This window comes from Helobdella robusta, assembly GCF_000326865.2.
Source record: "Helobdella robusta unplaced genomic scaffold HELROscaffold_3, whole genome shotgun sequence".
Taxonomy (NCBI): domain Eukaryota; kingdom Metazoa; phylum Annelida; class Clitellata; order Rhynchobdellida; family Glossiphoniidae; genus Helobdella; species Helobdella robusta.
Window position 1 is genome coordinate 2,233,319 of NW_008704501.1, and position 17,052 is coordinate 2,250,370.

Here is a 17,052-nt window from a genome sequence, read left to right on the forward strand (position 1 = left end):
CTCAGATATCAGTTAAGAATTACGTTGAACCAGTGCAAGAACCTTCAAGACGCCAATGGGGATGGTAAGCTGTTTATGGTGTGACGTGGGTGGAGCATTGTTGTTTCCACCTAGTGCTTTCCAGTATGTTGTTCGATATTTGTTTTGTTTCTTGTTTTTGTCAATATGTTTGAGCTATATTTTGTAGTTGATTGAAATCCAGGTCTGCTACTAATGCTTTGAATATTATGATGAGGTCAACTTATGGTACGCTGCAAATTTGAATCTGTCGCTGAAATTTACATTTAAAAAACATCAAAACTGCTATTAGCAAGCGTACTTATATATTAACGTGTAAACACCAAGTCTTGAATATATGGGATATATAAATGTTGATATTTAAATATGTGTGAGTGTGTGTGAGAGAGTGTGTGTAAGTGTTTTTATATTGAATATGTATGTGTATACTTACTTATATTTATAACAAACGCATGAAAATGTTTGTTGAATACGAATTTGCCAGGCACACTGAATGTGTGTGCAAAGTTCAAGCACCAAGGAGTCACAGTCTTCAAGACCTCGATCGTAAGGAGTGGTCTGCATCCAGTTTTCAATGAGACGTTCACTACGGATCTCCTACACTTGGGCAGTGAAGTGGTCATGAAGTTGTACCAGTTGTACACTACCATCATCACCACTCTGATTGGTCAGGTGACCATTCAACCTGCTCTACTATCGCCTATCTTGTTGGTTGTTTAATAAATTTTATGCAAATATTTTAGCCAATGTTACGGTAAAATAATAACGTAAAAAATTTCCCAAACTCATCTTTTGTAATGCAAATTCGATTATAATTCAAACCATTCTAACATTTTTTAACTTTTAAAAAGTGAAATCAATTTGCACAAACTTTCAAACATTCACTTCAGAAACGAGAAGCTAGAGCTGGGATTGAAAAATCCCAAAGACGCCACAAAAGATTTCATTGGAAGTGTTATTCTGCAATGTCAGCTGATTCCTGAAGTTTGTTGAAAATCAAGTTGACTCCACAATATTTATATTTTAAACAATTGGTCATGGTCTTACTATATGTCAAAAAATACTTTTCTTCAATGCGATACTTTGGTGTGTATAAACTCGCATTAGAAATATTTGTTTTCCAGGGCAGTACAGGTGTCCTACCATTTGTCCGCTATCCTTCATTACTTGCTGCCAGTGCAATGCTGACGGAGAGTCATGTGAGGATGGTCCGTGCTCTCCTTCAATACTTTTCCATTTTTTAGCTGGTTTTGTGAAATAAATATATTAAACGAAAAATTGAGCGTTTTTGATATTCCATAATTTATATCCGCAAAGCTGTACGACAACCTGCCAATGAAGGTCAAGGCAAAAACCACGTGGGACCTCGTGTACAGCACTGAAGTTCATGGACGGAGTCTAACAACTCTCTATTCTAGAGTCAAATACAGTCACGATGCAGAAAATATTCTCGTCATCAAGGATTTCCACCAATCGGTTTGCCCTTCATCTGATCTTTACCAGAATTTTTGGAAATATATTTAACATATCTGAGAAACAAATTTTAAAGATTTTTGGCGCTTTTCTAACGTCTTCCGTACGCTTGAGTGACAGGTACTACGGCAATGGCGAATGTTTCCTTTTTAGTTTCCAGCCAATTTTTCAGGTGTCGTATTTTTTAAGTTTTTGTTGAAAATTTAAAAACTCATTAAACATTATTACATCAACAAAATTTCAATTATCTGTTTTTCGATCAAGTTTAATTTTTTCATTTTAAATTAATTATCCAAAGGAAGGAGAAATAAAGCATATATTCCGTCTATTTCAACTTTCATTATTTTCCCTGTAACATATTTAATGCAAGAACGCAGTAACTCTGAAAAACATTTTTAATTAAGATTATAATTGTCAGATCGTATTTGTTACATTTGGCATCTTTGCTGAAATGTAAAGGCTTTATTATTGGAGCAAAATCCCCTCCAATATTTTCCATCACAAATAACTTGCGCTCACGTCAGAAGTACTGAAGCCATGTAATTTGGTGTTTTCAATTTTCATTGACCACGTCCTTCTTAGTCGGTCTTTGACTACCCAACAATTCTTTTTATAGTTTTGCAAGTTGGGCAAATTTTTACTTTTTTTTGTTTTCCTAATACACACTTTATTTTAACATTTTTTTTATCTCTCCAGATCATCCACCCCAAACTTATTTCTTACCTGCTCAGTATTAATGACTTAATAACTTTTCTTCAAATAACTTCTTCATTTTGCATTTCAGCTTCTTATAACCACATACTTCCGGCTTATTAACTCAACATCTGAAACTCATTCTATTATATTAAGTTTTTCAGCGTTGCTGTCCTTTCATCCTTTATCAACAGAACGACCAAATACTGGAATGTATCCTCGACATGGTTGAACAAATCCTGCCACAAATCAATTTCTGCCTATCACTACAGCACTCACTCTTAAATTCGTTTTATTTTATTTTTCATTTATTCTGAAAGTATTATTTTATGGTTTCAATTGAAAATTAAAAATTTTTGTCCAGAAATTTGATTGGTCTGGCAGTAACAACTGGTTCATAAAAGGCAATGAAGACTCGATCATGATTGGAGGAGGAGGGTTTCATTATTTATTTATTTAATTATTTATTTATTTGAATTTAACTAATAACTGTTACGTTCCGTTGATGACGTCACTTTCGTTTATCTTTGCGACTATAAAGTCGACAACGATAATGAAGATGAATTTTATCATCATCGGTCTCATGTACCTTCAACAACTCAATATCAATGTTTTACGCTACAGATTCAACAACATCTTCATCATTATTTTCAATAATATCTTTTTCATTTGATCACTATTGTGCAATTCTCTTACTCACATCACCTTCACCTACATTTTCAGGGGTCGTATAGGTTTGTGGTTGATGGAAGATTTGTGTCGAGGGAGGAGTGACATCTGTGCAACCTTCAATAACATTCCACTGACACTTTCTAAAGATTTCAGTATTTTGTCTTTAGAAATATGGGTTATTGACTGAAAATTTGTGTGCAATTGCAATCATAAATGGATAGGATCACTGTTGTGCCCGTTATGTCATGTTACGCCATGTTTGGTTACATTATGCCATGTTATATTATGTCATGTTAACAATGATGAACAACTTAATTGATAAAGATTATTTTAATGAGAATGTTTCAGTGCGCATAAACATTTGAAGAGCTGACTACACCCTTTTAAGTTGATTGCCTCCCATATGTTCATGATATTGTGCAAATTTTCTAATAAAAATCTCAACATCGTTGATAGCATTTGAAGCGACATCAAACTATCTGCAGTTCTCCTTCATCTTTTATTGACTTGATAGCTTAGTAGTTATGCTTAACAAAATTTTTTTTCTTAACCATAATGAATTTAATCATTTGAGCATTTTGATTATTGAATTGATTCTTTGAAACAGATAGTTACAATTATATTTGAAAAATGAACACCAGACAAACTGTTAACATTTCAGCACAAAATGAGTGATCGAAATGAAATAATTTTTTTGATTATTTTAATATAAATATGTAATTGAATACGTTTTTATTAATAAATATTTGATTGAAATTGCAAATGAAATATAACAAAAAATGGGAACAAAATGACTAGTACAAATATCTCAAACAAATTTAACAATTACAGAGGATAATAAACTGGCAAAATAAAAATGTTCTGTGGAATATTGTTCAATCTTTCATTACAAATTGTGATTAAAGTTTTTTAATATGTACTGACGAAGTTGAAAAAACAGCAGACACGTCAGATGGTTTATGTACAATACAATTAAATAACTGAATAATACAATTTAGTCAATAACAAAATCAAATTTTCAAAATTATTCACAGCAACACCATCGTCATATCCGTTTAATGAACATTTTGTGTAAAAATAAATTGAACAAAAGTTTTACAATCGTGTTTATCATATTTATATAAAAAGAATTGATGATTCGAGTTCATTTTAATGCGAGGCTTTTAGTGAAGTAGCTGAAAATTTCATTCGTTTTTGCTTCTGTCTCTGGTTGCAAAACCACACGCGCACCACATTCTTGCGCAGGTCCAACTTGTCAGCTATTTGAGCGATTTTCTCGCCAGACGGTCGAGGTTGAATAGCGAAGTAGGCTTCTAAAGATCTTTTCTCAGGACCGGCTATTGATGTTCTTTTTCTTTTTTTGTCTCCGAATTCTGATAAAGTCCCATCCCCGAGACTATTCAGATACTCTTCTCTTATTCTGGCTTCTCTAGCAGCTCTTTCTGCTTCCCCCAACCAAGCCTGAAGAACAGGTTTCAAAGCGACCATGTTGTTGTGACTGAGTGTCAAAGATTCAAACCTGCATATTGTACTTTGACTCAAGGAACCAACTCCAGGTAGTTTCAGTTTCCCCAATGCTGCTCCAACGTCTGCTTGCGTTGCGCCTAATTTTATTCGTCTTTGCTTAAAATGTTCAGCAAACGCTTCCAAGTCTCGGGGATCGCAATCCTGTCCTATCATTTCTTCGTTGTTGTTGCAACGCTGTTGTTGCTGAGAAACAGCAGCCGCAACAGCGGCTGCAACAGCTTCTGACATGCTGGAGTTTGGAGATAAAAGTGGCGATGGTTTCATGTGGTTATTGTTGTTGCTTGATGTGCTGTTGTTACTGCAAGATTTCATGTATGGTCCATCGTGTTGAAACGTATTTGATCCGTGCTCTATGCTAGGCTGTGGGTAGCCTTGAGAGGACAAATATGACGAAGTGGCTGATGAATTCGTCGTCTTATCAGGATCAGCGTGGAATCGCTGGTGGTTGAATGGAGGTGGAGAGAAAAATAAGGAATCGTGGTGTCGGCGGTAGTTGAAGTGGTTGTTGTAAGATGATTCATTGAAGTAATAGCCGTTGTTGCTTAGGTAGTTGTGATTGTTGTTGTAATTTGAAAATGGCAACCGTTCGTTTGAATATTCTTGAGAAACAAAACGTGAAATGTGTTGGTGTTCATGTTGATGATGGTGGTGTTGTTGATGCTGGTGCTGCTGCATGTAGGCTGCACTGTGATGAGGATCCTGGTTCAAATCTTTCATTGAGGATTTTGAATTTCTGTTCCGATTAGTGGAACGATTGTTGTTTGAGTTTGTTGGAATGTCGTTGTTGGTATTATTTTTAGGGCTGTTGTTGCATGTAGTCGAGGCTGGTGACAACTCTTTACTCCTGTAATTGTTCGGCGTTGCTGCTGTGTTGCTTGATTTTTTTTCGCACGATAACAACATTTTTTGTTGGCCATCTCCGTTGTGAACATCTTCATCCTCGTTATTGTTGTGCTGGAAAAATTGTTGATGCAACAAATTGTTGTAGCTCGGAGCAAAAGGGAGAATGTTGTTGCTGTGAAGGTTTGCGTTGTTGCCGTTGACCGGAAAATAATTTCTACCAGAATGGAAAGAATGTTGGAAGATGAGGTTGTTTTCGTCTGGAATGACGCCATAGTAGGATTCCTGAGGTGGGGGTGGTTGGTGTTTGTTCTTCATTTAATATCAATCATTTACATTTTTGCAGTTTAATAAAAATTGTTCGAATGTTCAACAAACGGATTTTATAACCAAATTCGATCATATCTGCTTTTTTGAAAAATTCGAATTACAAAAACAATTTAAATTTCGGTTGTTCACACTGACGGAAGTCTCAAAGCAGAAACAAAATATAGCTTGGTGACAACAGAGAGCAACAATAGAAATCGTTCAACGATTATTTGAATTGAAATATTGATATCCACTTTACAGACATATATTAGTTTTTATTAAGTTAATAGTTTTTTCAACGACATTAATATTATATAATAATAATATATTTAATACATTTACATTAATAATAGATATTAATACATATGATTGTGCTTTTAAGCCTATTTATATCATTAAAAGATTTTTTGTAATTAACATAGATGAATTTTATTATAACATGTATATAGGCGTTTTGGTGTAAGTATTTTTACCTATTTGAAAAATTAAAAAAAAAGAGTCTTTTGTCAACTGAAGAAAAATAAGAATTTTTTTTATAAAACATGAAAATTCGTGCGTTTACAAAAGCACGAACCTGCCAACGATGATCGTTCCAAAGCAACAAATTGTTATTATGTGTTTTTAATGGCACCAATATGAAAATTGAATGAAAAAGATGATGAATGTTAACAACCTCCTGCCTGATTTTTTAAACTTCCTAATTTCCCAGTTGTTCAACGATGTTTTTGCCCTAAAATACTTCCAGCCATCATTACATTGATTAAACGAATGGAACGACCCTCACAAAACCAAACTAGTCATTGTGAGGAAGTATATCTTGTTCACATATTTAGCTATCCCAACTATCACATAACATTATAAAATTAACTTCAAACTTATAATTATCTTAACTGCAAAATAAGTTTTTTGGTTGAATTTAGTGCTCGGCAAACAGAATACATAACGAAACATCTTAGTGCGCCAGCTTGCCTTTCATAGATCCAACCCCATTTAACAATTTGAAATAAAAAATCATTGAACACATCACATACTTCAAAATGAATGTCAAACATGAAAAAATTCATTTAATATTTTTGACATCATTTTTATACTTGGCTCTACAGAAATAATTTATTCAATAAAAACGTTGAATTTCAAATTTTTTAAACAATTTCCATCTGCATAAATGAAAATGCAAGTTCGTCCAACAAGGTGTATTTGGTTGAAAGGCACGTAGGGACTCCATCGCACCGACCAGATCAGGATGCACAGGAATGAGTTATATCGAATAGGCACGCATTTTTAAAAACAACTTTTTGTGAGAAGCAGTTGGGTCTGTAAAGATCGCATGAGTTGTTGGATCTATTTTATGGCGTTGGATTGAAGTCATCAGTTTTTTCGCTCAACAATTTCATTGTGTTGTGATTAACAAATAAGTAAATAAACAAATGCATAAATAAAAAGATAATTAAACGAATAAGTGAATGACTAAGCGAATGAATAAAGGAATGAATGAATGAATTAATTAAATAATTAATTAATTAATGAGGCAAGGAATGAATGAATAGCTAATTTTATGTTACTATTATTCGTTTAACCAAAAATAAGTTAAAAAACTTGTGGATAGGTCACCCTTAACTAACAACTGTTTGACACATGTATCAAATTTTCTAGAAAAGAAAGTTGAATAAATTTTGTTCTGTCACATAAATTAACAATCATGAACATTAAATTATTTCAGAAATAAAACTATCTAAGAAATAAAATAATTCCTCTCATGAGTTCATCTAAACAATAGAACATTACATTATTTCGAATGTATTTTGTTTTTTCAATGATGTAAACAAATATAGACATACGTAAAAATGTATAATGTTAAAAGATTTGAAAAAGAAAGCAGCCCGCCAAATTGAATTTCAAAAAATAGCAATCAATAATTTTTATATTAAAGAACAAGTTAGAGTTCAAGATAGAAAAATAAATCCTGTATAGTTAGCCAAGATCATGTGACTACTGATCAAAAATAAACCAGCTTGTTGACAATAAATGTCCAAGCAAAACATCTTAAATCAGTTTTTTAACAATTTTTTCAATTTAAATTATTTGTGACTTTATTATATACTATAAGTTTAACTATAATGGCAATGATATTTGTTATATTATAAGATTAGTCAAGTCGTTTATTCACATCCGCCAATGATCCTTCGAGAGAAAAAAATTTCAAAGCAAGCAGCACATCTCAAAACTGACAAATGAAGCAAAAGAGGAGCATAAAAATATACATCCTGTCCATCAAACATGCAAATTAAGTCTGCTGCATGCATTCTATGCAGAGGAGAAATGCTAATTATTTAGGATGGAAGCGCCAATGTATGCGGTCGAATGTGTCGACGCGTTGCAGGCGGCATTTGCAACTGTTGCGGTGCTCGTCTATCGGTGCTACGAAGAATGTTTCTTTCGTGTGTCTTGTGGAAAGAAAAATGTTTTGCATGCCACATTTTATGAAATTTGCATAGTTGGATATCTTACGCATGTAATTAGCATGTGAAATTGTTAACGCTCGAGAGTCTTTGTTTGTTTTGTGTTAATTTTTGCACTGATCTAACGAATGAAAAACATTTTGTATATTGCTCGTTTCACATTCACTGATATTGAAAACAAAAACTAAACTGAACTGTAGAGTTCCACTCTTTGGGCCGTTTCTACGACCACATGCTTCATTCCGCAAGACAATTTCGTGAAACAAATGTAACGGGCTAACTTAGTGAGTTTGTTTAAACATTAAAGTGTCTTCAAAGCTTTCTTCCAATTTCCTAAACAAAACTGATGTTTACTCGATGTTTGCAATTGTTTTCATTTATAAATTGTTGCAGCAACTAAAGTTTATGTTGAATAAAAAAATGGCTAATAAAAATGGCAACAATTGAATATAGTGTCTCAAGGTTGTGTCAAACGTTTCACTGTTGTGCTGCTTCAAATTCAACGCATGTCGATAAGCTCTATGAAATAAGAATGTATGTTTTTGGTGTTTTTGATTTGGAAATAATAATGGACAAAAATATGCAAAATAGCTGGAAATACTAAAAAAATTAATTATAAATAAATTAGAAAATTGAAAATAATAAGTAATAATAAAAAAACTAATTATCATAATTACATATTATGAAAATAAGCATGCAAATGCATGTCTGCATAATTATTATTCAACACAAAGACATAGGAATACACAAAGGAAGATGTAGCGGGATTGAAGCAATCACCAGAGAACAAAACACGATACGCAGTCTGTAATTATCTCATAAGAACATCCAACTAAGCAAGCAGCATGTCCTGCAATTCACTGTTTGCCTCACAATAACCTCACCTCTTTGCTGTTGTGCTGTTGTTCTTTTCAGCTGATTAATTGCTTGCTTACATTGTTAATGAATCGCCGATGTTATCTTCCAACTTCTTCCTTTTTCAAGTTAGTCGGATGGATAAGCTATGTTTTGAAGAATTATATATTTCAAAAAGCTTACGAATAAACCTAATTAAATACCATATATTTATTATTTTGTTATGTGAATTTTAAGATTGCAAATGTACTTATAACAGCAAGCAAAAACTATTGAAGAAATGATCGTAATAATTCATTATAGTATACTAAACATTAGCATATAATAAATAAACATTAATATATAATAAATAAACATTAGCATATAATATTAACATTAACATATGATAAATAAGCATTAACATACATTGAATAAACATTAACATATAATAAATAACTTAGTTACTGAGCAAGAAACTTTAGAAAAAAAAATTCACGTTACAAGCAAGGTAAGTACGAACGAACAAAACATGCGACCACCAATACTGACTCACAGTACAAAGCATTTGTACATGAACCAATTGATAACACGTAAAGCAAAAAAGAATTGCTAATAAACGTGATAGACTGATCGTTCAAGAATGAAAAATTTGACATTAATACATTAACACGTTTCAATAAGTTATTAACGACAACAGCAAAACTTTGATGACATGGCAGCCGACAAAGAGGCAGACAACAATTCATGGACAACATCCTATCATAATTATCACAATGAAATGTAATTCACTGACAAGACTCTGTCATAATGATCAGAATTAAACGTTTATATTTAATCGTAGTATGGATGGGTCCGCAATTTTTCAGTGGAACCTGAACGAGAAGAATGTAAATATAACTAGGTATTTTTTGATAATTTAAAACAAACATGGCTGTGTATACAGTGAGAGAAAGAGAGAGAGAGAGAGAGAGAGAGAGAGAGAGAGAGAGAGAGAAAGAGAGAGAGAGAGAGAGACATAAGAAGACAGACACGATGGTGCATAGCAATATATGCAATTTCAGGTCGGTTGATTAACAACACTAATGGTGGTACTGATGCAGCAAACACTTGTGTATAATTATGATTTGTTGGCACCCCGAGACCAACTTAACAGAACGTACGCACTGCACAACACAACACATGCATGTGTTGTGTTGTGTTGCATTTGCGCTGTTGTTGTGCTTGTCGTTTATGGTGTTTGTTTGTTGCTGAATTTGCAGTCGATGTTGAATTTGTTGTCATCGTATTCGAAGTTTGGTTTTCAAAGATATAAATTTTGTGATTAAGTTTGTTTTTGTTTATCTGTTGTTGTCGTTGTGGAAATGGTTGTTTTGTTGTTCGTTTGTTTATATGGTTTTGCGTCTGATCTGATGTCTCATACAGTAAATAATGTACGCAAATGATGTAAACATGATGAAGTAAGTGTATAAATATGCGGTTCTGTGTACGTGTGTTTGCGCGTGTGCGTTCATGTGCGTGTATGTGCGTGTACAGGTGAGTGCGTATGTGTTCGTGTGTGTATAATTATTAATACCCGTATGCAATCAGCAGTAGTGCTTCTGATTTGACTATATAGACCAAAGATAAGACGGTTATGATGATACGATGATCATTTTGATTTTCATGACGATTGGTGTAGGCGCTGATGACAACATGATGACAATGACGATGTTAATAAGAGGATGATGACACCGTCATGACAATGATGAAGACATGGGTGACGATGTACAACTCCTGCTCGCGGGTTGATTGTTTTCATGCATTCATTACCGCACCGATCTTTACCAGAGACACATAACTTTTGTAAATATACATGCATTTAAAGTTTGTCTTTTCCATTTTCCTTACTAGAATTTTAGATATTATGTTTAATTATGTGTTTTTACGTTTGAACAATCACTTAATTATTGTTTTTGATTTTTCGAATTTTTATATTTCTGTTTGGCAAGGGGCTCTGCCGTGCCAATTTACATAGTAATATATGATGGAAGGAGACCAAAATTGATGCAATATTTGATAATCCTATGGAGTTTTAGCTCTTGAAAGTTCGCGATTGAGCTTTTCTGTTAGAAATATTGAAAGGCTCAATTGTAAATTTTCCAAAGCTAATAATTCCGTAGCCTTTATCAAATATTGCATTGTACACACACACACACACACACACACACACACACACACACACACACACACAGATATATATATATATATATATATATATATATATATAAACTATAAATTCTACAGAATTGTTGGCATAAATCAATTTAAAGTTTGTCTTTTCAATTTTACTACTACTAGAATTTTCTGGAGATTGTTCAATTTAATGAAAATAGTAGAAATATTATCCAACACACACATATACATAAAAACACACACATATATGCACATATATGTATACATATATGCACATATATATATACATATATATATATATATATATATATATATACATATATGTGTGTGTATACAATTTTGATAGTTGATTACATTAGAGTGATGAATAAATTTATCATAATGAAAAGATGAAAGCGACAATTGAATGTAATAACAAAGGAGGGAGCACATATCAACGAATTAGTCGTCAGTAGACTGATGAACGTTTGATTGGGCCGGGGAGATTTGATTGGGTCGTCATCAGCTCCTCTACTCAACTCAATGCTCTTTCTATGGAAATAGGATGTTGTTGGCAGTGTATTGATGTGATTGATGATGCCGATGATGATGATGAGATATTTACCTTTGTAATACTCTTGCATTGAATGTTGATGGTTGCCTGTATTGTGTGTTGTTGTGATGATGATGTTGATGTGTGGTGTTGATGTGTTGTTGATGTAATTTTTTGTTGTTTTTTAATGTTGTTGCCGACGTTAATGAAGGCATTGTCGACGATTTAATACGAAGATGGCGTTGTTTGTTTTGGTGAAGGTCAAAAGAATGTTGTATACATGCAAGCATTGTTAAATTTAAATAGTTTATTAATTATTTAAACCATTTCAAAACCGAAAAAATGTCAGAGCATTTTACTTTTTAAAATTCATCTTTTCATTATTATTTGCATTACAAAAAAATCAAGAAGAAAGAAGCTTTAAAATATGTATGATGTGAAGTTGAGCCGAGAGAATCTTTGAATTTATGATGATTAAAATAATCTTGGTGACGACGACGACGACGATTAGGGAAAGTATGACGGTAAATTTTTAGAAGCCATGGGCGAATTAATTAGCCCTGATGAAGCGTCACCCGACGCAGTGAAATATTTTTCAAACATTAATTATTATTATTATTATTATTATTCCTTTCATCTTCCTTCTCATAAGCTTTTTTGTTAACTATTGATAAGAAATTTTTATATTTTTATTCAACTTTTCTTTTTATTTTATAATTTTCATGGACTTCATCCAAAAGACGTTACCGGCAATATAATTTTCATCTGCTCAATGCACAAAACTTTGAACAACAGCACCAGCCAAAAATGCGAAGAAAGATCTTCTGCCAACGAAATTACGCTCCATGCATTCGTCAACTTTTTAATTCCAACTTATATACATCAGCTTTCATCTTTGCAAAAAACAATTTTTTGTTTATGATAAAAGTTGCCTTAAAGCTTCACGGTGTGCAAAAATTTTGTTTTTTCATTGTTTATTCATAGATTTTGTTGTTCGTTCATTGATCGTTTTTTGTTTTTTACTGCTTTTCCACAGTTCATTTGTCTTTTCGTTTTATGCTGTTTCATCTTTCGTTCGTTCGTCACTCTACTTTTTATTTTGCTACATATTTCGGAGACGTTTGTTTGATTTGCTGCGTGGAATGTGGAAATCTCAGAGGCATTTTGAGGAGAATATTATTAAAATTTAAATTAATTATATAATGAACTACACATGCAAACTCACAAACACATACATAAACATACACATGCACGAAAAACTTACGAGCAAACAAACACACAAACGAACAAACACATGAACGAACAAACAAACCAACATATTTACAATAGTTGAAAACAACTAGCAAACATTTGCAATGAAGCAGATGTTCAACCGGGCAAGTGTGAACATTTGCACAAATATACGATAACTTATTGTTCATAATGTTCAGTCATACTGTGTTCTGCTTGTGTTCTGCTTATCTGGACGCTTGTTCACGCGCGCGATGATTTGTAAGTTTCGGCATAACACGTATGCATAAAGATTAAACACATACGATGACGTGGATGAATGCTTACCTTATTGCTGTTCACTTGCATGCATGTATTTCTCACTCTGCTTATATATAATTATTTAACTAAACAAATACATCAACAATTCTGAAGACAACATTCTGCTAAGTCATCGTATGATAATAATAATAATATTATTAATAATAATATTAATAATAATATTATTATTAATATTATTATTATTTATTAATTCTTTTCTTAAATAATTTTCAGAAGTATCAACCAACACGTACACACACACACATACACATGACGCATGTAAGTGCGCCTGAATCAACGCATCACTCACACATTGCAGGTGATCTCTCTGCATTCGAAGCCGCTAGCTGTACTGCAAAATCAGGTCCAGCCAGGCTCCTCAACCATTACACCATCTCGTCGCCCAATATCCACGCTTGGCGATTATATTAATTCACGTTCATTTGCAAACATCTCGATTGACCTCAAGCTGAAAACGACAACAGTTTTCATTTTTGTTAAAAAAAATAATTTTTTACCCAAAGAAGAAATCTTAACGAGTCTCTTGCAACTAAAACTATCTGTTTATTAGGAAAGATACTTTAAACAAATAACTAACAACCAACAAATTAAACAGGTCCAACCAACTTTAAAGAACTGAAATATGCGTTGGTTGGTTTTTTAACTTTAATACATGACGTGTTGCTAGAAGTTTGTTGCATGCTGCATGTTGCATGCTGCGTGTTGCTAGATGTTTGTTGCATGTTGTTTGATGTTGGTTGCATGTTGCTAGATGTAGTAACTGCAGTTTGATATTTAAGATGAAGATGATTGTTTAGATTCAACATTTAGTCTTTTGTATTGAATTCATTCAGAGTGGCTGATTTGGCAATTTGAAAGTGGTTACCCTATTTTTGTTGCTAATAAATGTGTTGGTATGATTCGGATTTAAATTATTTCTTGATGTAAATTTTGTATGATTAATTGGTTTGTAGACATTTGTTGTAAATGGACATTTTTTTATTTGCTTTCGATCTTTTGACAAACTATTCTGTTTATGTTCTTTTTGTCTTTTTTGTGGACATTACACTGTACAGCCTCTTTTTTACAAAAATTTAATCATAAACAAACACACACGCGCACAGATACACACACACACGCAAACTAACACACATACAAACTTACACAGAAAGATAATCAGCCTCGGGCCATTGAAAATATCGCGACAATTCCATTACAGCGTAGGCACATGATAGTAGGCAGCATGCATACAGACAACAGGCACGCAACTGACACACATAACACATGCATCATTCCTATGTATCTAAGGTGTGTAGTTTCTGTTTGTTTGTGTGTGTGTATTTGTGTAAGTATGTGTATACACATGAGTATGTGTGTGCTCCTGAGTAAATGTGTGTCTGTGTGTGTCTTCGTAGCGTTGGTAATTTCTGAAACCTTTACAATCCTTCTACCAACACATCTACTACATGAAGCTTATCATTTATTTCTATTTAAACGCTTTTCAACGTTAAAGTTTTTTAATCTGAATTTTATTTTATATAATTTTTAGTTTAATCTTCATTTTACGTGTGTTTTTTCTACAGACTTTTAATTGTGCATTTAAGCTTAAATTGTAATTAATTTTAATTTTAAACAGTATAAATAGTACGAACATCATAAATACATTTACTAATATGAAAACATTTTTTAAAATATTTGGTATAAGGTTGCATGATTTTATAGTTTCATGTGTGTGCGTTTGTGTGCGCATGTGTGTGTGTGTGTGTGTGTGTGTGTGTGTGTGTAGAGTGTATAACATGGTTATGTGAATGTGTGAATTTGCAACGTGTGGTTGTGTGTCCGTGTGGTCATGTAGTAGGATGCAAATAGTCGCATGTTGTTCGGTGTGGCTCGTTTTCACAGTGTTAATACTCTTTTTAAATATTGATTATGTAAAATTGAGAATGGAATTTCAAAACAAAATTTTTCAAATAAAATAAACAGTTTGTGCTGAATTTTGATATGAAGTTGCATCTGTGAGAATGATGTTGTTGACGCAACACAAGTGGAACTACACAATTGTATATTGACACAACAACACACAACACTGAGATGACAATTTGTTTTATTAAAATACATGGGAAACACGAGAAGACACATTTTTTATTCAAAAATATTTATATTTTTTATAATACTGTTTGCAAGTTGTGATTTGAAATGAAATTTTTTTAAATTTAGGAAAACGTAAAAGGTATTTTTGTAAGTGCATGGGTGCCAATGTATGGATAAAAATGCATGGATGGATGAAAGTGCATGGATGTAAGTGAATGAATGTAAGTGAATGACGTGGAAAATTTATTAATTAGCAGTTCTGAGAGGATGCGCGTCTAATTGGCGATCGTCAAAAAATAAAAAAACGGTCGAGTGACGCTAATGCAGGCAGCACGTGATCGGGTGCAACATTCTTATTGGATGATTGGAGAGATTGTCTTTATGCTACTTGTAGAAGCAATGTGCAATTAAGTGATCACCGACGACGTATGTAGAGTGGAGTGGACTGGTTTGTCTCTTGCAATGTTGTTTGCGACTATGTTTTTATGATTTTGTCTGCTGTTGTATATAGAGTTGCTGTTGTTGCTGCTGCTGTCTATTTGTTGCTGCTGCTGCTGTTTAAGTGTGTTGCATTCGATCGTGTGTCGTTGTTGTTGATTATGAGTTGTCTTTTTTGTGCATTTATTTTAATGTCGTTACAGGTGCCTAGGCAAATTTCTATTGAAGATAATCTCCCGTATTTTTTATAATAAAACAATTCTTTGTAAATATTTTAATTACGAAAACTATTAGCTTAAAAAATGCAGAATGAAATCACGGAATATTTTAAAGAATGTTTTAAAGAGAGCGAGTTGGTTGAATGGGGGAGGCACGAGGACAGCAGAAAAAATAAGAGAGAAGTGCTGGCCGGTCCATCAATCAAGCGAGCTGAAAGCGTCATGTCTCGTGGATAACAAGAAGAGATCTGTGATTAAGATGGATGAATGATTCTTCATTCCCATCATCTTCTTCCATTTCCATCTCTCTCTCTCTCTTCCTACATTTTCCACATCGATAATGCATGACCAACTAAATTGTCTTTTATTATTTCTTACAATATTTCAAACATCCGGTTGTATATATATAAATATTATATATATATATATATATATATGTATATATATATATATATATATGTTTTATATGTGTGTATATGAATAGATGGACCAATTTGATATATAGTATTTAAATCTGAATGACATGTTACATCAATTATTTTGGGCAATAATAGTTTTAAAAAAAGTTTGTGTTTGTTCACCGGTAGATTTAACAAATTTTAATTCAAAAGAGTGTGTCAACTTTTGATTTGTATCCCACTGCCGTCTCTCTGCCAGCAAAAGCACTCGTTCGTAATTTTATCTGTAGAAGAATTGACTGCTGTAATGCGATTATGTTTAGTGTCAACTTATCCCTCTGTGATGATTTGCAGTTTGTTCTGTTCTGAATACTGCAGCAAAACTGCAGCAAAACTTGTTGCTGGTTATTTGAAATTTGATTCAATATTATCATACATCACACTGGCTTTGCTAACCAGCTCTTCTAGTCAAAGATTGTCTTGCTGGAAACGCTCCAACGTATTTGAAAGAATTTGAAGTTTCGGAGTCAACACATTACTGTGTACTGTGGGGCACGCATTTTCACATGTAGATAGCAAGGCATGTAGTGGCAATCAACTGGTTTCTCCCTCACCTCACATATAAGATAAGAGGTATCTCATAATCTCAGTATGAAACTGACACCTGCAGAGTTAGGGAGGTCCTCAGCCATTTGAGGCAGTCCACTTTTTGTTGCTGTAATAATAAGGACTTCATCAAATGTTGTGCTGAGTTATGCTGTTGGTTGTCCAACATTTTTATGTAAAGTAGCGGTATTATTTTATCTTTCTAGTACGTCAAAAAAAGTTTCATTCCATTAAAAAAAGTT

General features: G+C 33.1%; 2 protein-coding genes across 2 annotated transcripts; one reads left to right on the forward strand and one right to left on the reverse strand.

Moving 5' to 3' along the window:
• Positions 1-1,353: 1,353 nt before the first annotated feature.
• HELRODRAFT_65810 (hypothetical protein) lies at positions 1,354-3,043 on the forward strand (the record flags this gene model as incomplete). The annotated part of the gene is made up of 4 exons (XM_009021144.1): positions 1,354-1,494; positions 1,568-1,663; positions 2,549-2,622; positions 2,908-3,043. 4 exons carry the CDS (start codon positions 1,354-1,356, stop codon positions 3,041-3,043), a joined length of 447 nt encoding a protein of 148 aa, XP_009019392.1.
• Positions 3,044-4,005: 962 nt separating this feature from the next.
• On the reverse strand, positions 4,006-4,536 carry HELRODRAFT_66135 (hypothetical protein; the record flags this gene model as incomplete). The annotated part of the gene is made up of 1 exon (XM_009021145.1): positions 4,006-4,536. The coding sequence occupies one exon, from the start codon at positions 4,534-4,536 to the stop codon at positions 4,006-4,008; it is 531 nt and encodes a 176-aa protein (XP_009019393.1).
• Between the last annotated feature and the right edge of the window lie 12,516 nt (positions 4,537-17,052).